Raw genomic sequence first — 5,265 nt, 5'->3', positions numbered from 1 at the left:
TATATATATATATATATATATATATATATATATATATATACACAAACATAGATATAAATATGTATATATTATATATATATATATATACATACACACACTTATATATGTATAAGTTTATTCTTCCTTACACTACTATTAATTCTATATCAAGATTGTACATATTTCATTATTTAAATATTTATTCGTTTTAATATATTTTAATCTAAATTTAGTGGCATTTGTTCGGGCTCTTTATATTGTGAGTATCGAATCCACTTTCAGGCTTGAGAGATACTCCAAGAAACACTGAAGGACTCAGGTCTTCTACTTTAGCCTTCTACAAATCTTCAAAAGTATTTCATATATCTTTCATTATTGTAATCGAAGGCGCTGCATTTGGCTGGTAATTGTGGCATTCGATCCTACAGCTTCTGAATTGGCACTTTTGTTAGATTATTAAAATACATTTATCTTACAGCTTTTAACTTTTCATTATTTCAATCATTAGACTGCGGCCATACTGGGGCACTGCCTTGAAATTGTAGCCGAAGGAATCGAACCTCTACTTGTTCTTTGATCGACCCATCATATTCATTCTATGAGGCCTCTTTGCCGAACTACTAATTTACGGAATACAAACACACCAAAAAGGTTTGTCAAGCGGTGGTGAAGGGATAAACACAGAAAGAAAGACACACACATAGCTATATGTGTGTGTGTGTTTGGTCGCCACTAGGGCTCGACGTTGTTATGTTTACGTCCCTGTAAGAAAGCGCTTCGGCAAAAGAGACCGATAAGTACTAGGCTTTGAAAGTATAAGTCTGGGGACGATTTATTCGAGTAAATGCGGTGCTGCAGCATGGCAACACTCAAATTAGTGAAACAATTAAAAGACTATATATACACACACACACGGCATGTCGTCTGCCGTTACTTTCTGAGTTCAAATTCTGCCGAAGTCGACTTTGCCTTTCATCCTTTCGGGGTCGATAAATTAAGTACCAGTGGAGCTTTAGTTGTTAATAAACACTCACAACGCCGGGTCTGGGAATCGAAACCGTGGTCCTATGACTGCAAGTCCACTGCCCTAACCACTGGGCTATTGCGCCTCCACTGTGCCTAGAATAGAAAGAAATAAAAAGTAACTTTAGTTTGCCGGGCACAATTTTCAACGGCATACATCCGCTTCCACGTTCAGTTTTCAAATTCCACCAAAGTAAACAGTGCCTTCCTTCATGTTGCGGTTGATGCAATGAGTACTACTTAAATACTAGAGTCGATGTAATTAACTCTTCCTCTCCCCAGAACATGATGGTCTTGTGCCGAAATGTGAAACGAATATATTTACTTTGTATCATAACAAAGCCAAAATGTACCCAGCTTCTCCATTTTTCTAATTCCTTTACAGGCGTCTGCAGGTATACGAAAGTTGTTTTGAAGGAAGTTTCCAGAAATGCAAGTGGTTCTTCCATAATCTGCATTTTTCAGTATGCTCTGGTAACATATTTCAATTAATTTCGTCTTATAAGAATGAACGTTGCAACTTCGAATTAAATTACAAACGAAAGTTACTCTTCGAACATATTTTCTGTCATCACTTTATTATATTAATAAATTTGAAAATTCGATATTTCATGCAAATCAAATAAATTTTGCAATTATTATTACTTGTTATTAATACACCCCTAACGAAGTCGGCTTTCTGGCAGAATCGTCTGCATTTACGCTTTGAGTTCAAACTTCATCGAGGTCGACTTCTCCTTTCATTCTATCAGAGTCACTGAAATATGTACCAACTGAACACTGGAGTCGCTGCAACCGAATTATCACTCCACCCGAACTTGCTAGACTTGCGCCAAAGTTCGAAACCATTATTATTATAGCGTCAGTACGACGGGGAACTATAAAATGAATAGCAGGCATGTACTGTGGTCGATGCAATGGAATACCCGCACCACTTGTAATTTCAGGCCTTGTGCTTTTAGTAGAAATTATTATTAATCCTTTCGAATGAGTGTGGCTAGCAGACGGAATTGATAGTACGGCAGAAAAAACGCTTAGCTGTATTTTGTCCGTCTTTATATTCTGAGTTCAAATTCCGCCGATGTCGTCTGTACGTTTCATCCTTCCGGAGTTGAGAAATTAAGTAACTGTGAAAAACCTGGATCCATGTATTTGACTATTCCGTTCCCTCAAAATTTCAGGTGTTCCGCTTTTAGAAGACATTATTTATACTTCCTAACTCCCGTGCCTCCATACAAGGTACATAATGTGATAGTTGATATTTCCTTATCATCTAGGTTTCCTTTCTTTCTGTAAACAGAGAAAATGAACGCTCCTCTGCATCCACTCTTGCTTCTACATTTTCTCTCTCTCTCTAGAAATTCATTGAGAGAAAGAGAGAGAGAGAGAGAGATAAAGAGGGTGAAGGGTTGCCTAACAAATATATTATATATGATCCACCTACCTATTTGTTATTATCTTTATCAGCCAAGACTTGTTGACCTCTTAGGGTTTTCAATTCACAACGCAGATTATTGGAACACATAAAGCAAAATTATCAATCCAATATATTGATTATGAAATTGGCATTTACATATGAGATGTATCTTTCGGCGTTCAGTTAAAGATATTTTCCTGTGTACTCATCGAATTTCATTTGCTATATTGCTAACATAAGTATCATTAAAATACTGGCGTGTATATATGGTCAGAATTATTTCGGTGGAACAGCAATTGATAAAAAATGTTATTGTAAAAATTAAGCAGAAACTTTTCGGAGTGTATTCCTTTTAAGACGGTCTGTGACTTAGACCTCAATGATCCGTAAAGAAGCTACCAAAAGGTAATTAAATACAATTTTTTCTGTATATTTCAGAAGGCAAATCATCGAAAAATGAAGCTCTGTCCTATGTTAAATCACCGCACAAATTATTGATGGTACTTATTTTACGGCACATGGTGTTATGCTTTGAAAATCCATTAACACGAAAGAGTTAAATACGGAAACAACGAAAAGAAATGAAAGACAGGACAAATAAACACAAAGAAACGACTTTTCATCACTTGTCGGCTGTCTATCTACTTCTCATTTCGAGCATTATAATATATTGTTTGTGCTATATATACATGCATATCTATTTCTGTGTCTATCTATCTATCTGTCCATTTTCTATCTATATGGCTGTGTGTATGTTTGCCTGTGTATTTCTCTATGCATGTTAACAAACTTTATATTCGTCCAAATAAGCTTCTGCTACATTTTGACTTCTAATGGCCTTTTTAATGCAATTTACAATAAAGAAAATCCTTTCGATTATTATACAATGCCAGTACTTTTACATTGCCTCTTTTTCATTCTAGTCGACCAGAAAATGCTATAAAATTCATAACAATAATTAACACAGAACACGCGAATTGTTTGGCTTTCTTTAAAGTGTTCATTAGTTGAATGCGAATTGCTCTAAAGCGTATTTGGTTGTACCCATTGTACATGTGGAAGAAAAGTGATGCTAATAAACTAATAGAAATGTGCTGCTGAAAGCAATTGCTATAGTGCGAAGTGGCATTCATCCGATACTAGACACTGAAGCTTAGCAAAAATATTCCTTGATATATCTAAGTTGGTAACTGTTGTATTGATAAATGTGAATGTTGACAAGTTGCAGTGTGATTGTATCGAAATTATATGGCCTATTTCAAACTTCTCCATGATTTGCGATCATTGCGCTCGTAAATTGGTTTTAACATGAACGCTCGTTTCAACTCGATACCTCGCTAACTTCAAAGATTCTTGTCAAATGCATATGGAAGTACGAACTATACCATATTCTGAAACCAAAATGATGTTTGTCTGATATAGATGTTTACCAATATTGACAAGAGACAATAGATATTTTGATTACTTTTGATGCTTTTATTTTCATTTTTAAAAGATTTTTTATTAACATTGCTCCTCACCATCATAAATTCTAAAATTTTCAGTTTTGTTAGCGTGCCGTGCAACTGACCTTTCTGAATAGCACCGCCCAATAAGTTTTTTTTCCGTTTTCTGGGGAATATTTGCAACGATGCAAATGATGTTCAGAAGCTTTTTTATGAAAAGCAATTTGGAAATTAATGAATCCGATTGTCTCCATTTTCCATTTTCCAATCATGAAGTTCAAAACAGAAAACATCATTGTAAACAAAACACGCATCCGAAAAATAGTAAAAAAATAACATCTGCGCCCTCTGACACGAATGGACGGCAAGTAGACGAATTTATTTTGGTAGAAAATCGAGTCAACCTGTGACTTAGCAGAACAACTATACTCACACTTCATTACAGAATATGGTCGAAAACTTTGAGTATCGATAAGAGTGTGAAATGTGGATAGTGCTGCAATTGACAATTGATTTGAAAAACAAAAGTAGTAGAAATCAGATTTGATGTACTATGAAAATCTTGAAATCAATACAGAACTTCGTAGGAAGTGTAAACGTGGTTATATAATTATAAAACGGGAACAAAGGTTCAAAACACGATATATTTTTGGCGATGATGATGGTAATATTCACATTAGTTTTCATAAATGTGGTTGTGCCATGAAGAAGAATCGATACATTGAGTCTATCAAAAATGTAAGAAAATTAAGTCACAGGAAGACTGACAGCAAGAACGTGTATATATAGAAGGAGCAACCTCACAGATATCTGACAATTAATCTGGTAGTTGGCAAACTGGGATGGTGAGTGGTTCCCGCAATCGAAGTGACAACCTCAATTCGGGGCATTTGGGATTACATATCAATAATTTAGCCTGAACGAAAGAACATACATATACAAATCTGTACTAAATTTGATGAATATGTTAATTAAGTAAAATATGTTACATGTCAACGAATACACTAAAATATATTTAGAGATGACATTAATACATCTATAAATGAATCACATAACAGTAAACGCACATATTAATTTAGTGACGCAAACATATGTCACATGAATTTTCACTTTTTTTTTTTATATGTCAGTGTGAGAAATGCTAAGTTTGATAAAAGGTTGGTTTGATTCTGCAAATATCTGCTATGAAATTTCTCAAGTGCATATGTTTTCTTATTGTTGGTAAGTACGTATATATTTGATTCCTTTTATTTAGACATCGAAAATTCACATATTTACATGGAAAACAACACACACGCTTTAGGAGCCTGCGGAGCTGGAAGCGGTACGGAGTCCAAATCGAACTGTTTTGATTAGTGTGTGCGTGTTTGTATGTGTATATATATATATATATATATATAT

The 5,265-nt window shown here is 34.6% G+C and overlaps 1 protein-coding gene across 3 annotated transcripts in view; it reads left to right on the top strand.

Annotated features, from left to right (window-relative positions):
- LOC128249883 (uncharacterized) overlaps positions 1-5,265 on the top strand; it is a 14,439-nt gene that overhangs the window by 6,050 nt on the left and 3,124 nt on the right. For 2 of the 3 annotated variants that reach the window (XR_008266014.1, XR_008266015.1), the window contains exons 3-4: positions 1,388-1,476; positions 2,858-5,085. Coding sequence is in view for 1 of the 3 variants with exons in the window: in XM_052974435.1 (XP_052830395.1) it covers positions 5,049-5,085 (37 nt within the window). In the remaining 2 variants the exon portion in view is untranslated. Of the gene's footprint in view, positions 1-1,387; positions 1,477-2,857; positions 5,086-5,265 lie in introns of those variants that run through there. The other variant, XM_052974435.1, reaches the window with a different exon arrangement.

Source organism: Octopus bimaculoides, chromosome 18 (genome assembly GCF_001194135.2).
Source record: "Octopus bimaculoides isolate UCB-OBI-ISO-001 chromosome 18, ASM119413v2, whole genome shotgun sequence".
NCBI classification, from domain to species: domain Eukaryota; kingdom Metazoa; phylum Mollusca; class Cephalopoda; order Octopoda; family Octopodidae; genus Octopus; species Octopus bimaculoides.
This window is presented reverse-complemented; position numbering and strand designations above follow the sequence as displayed.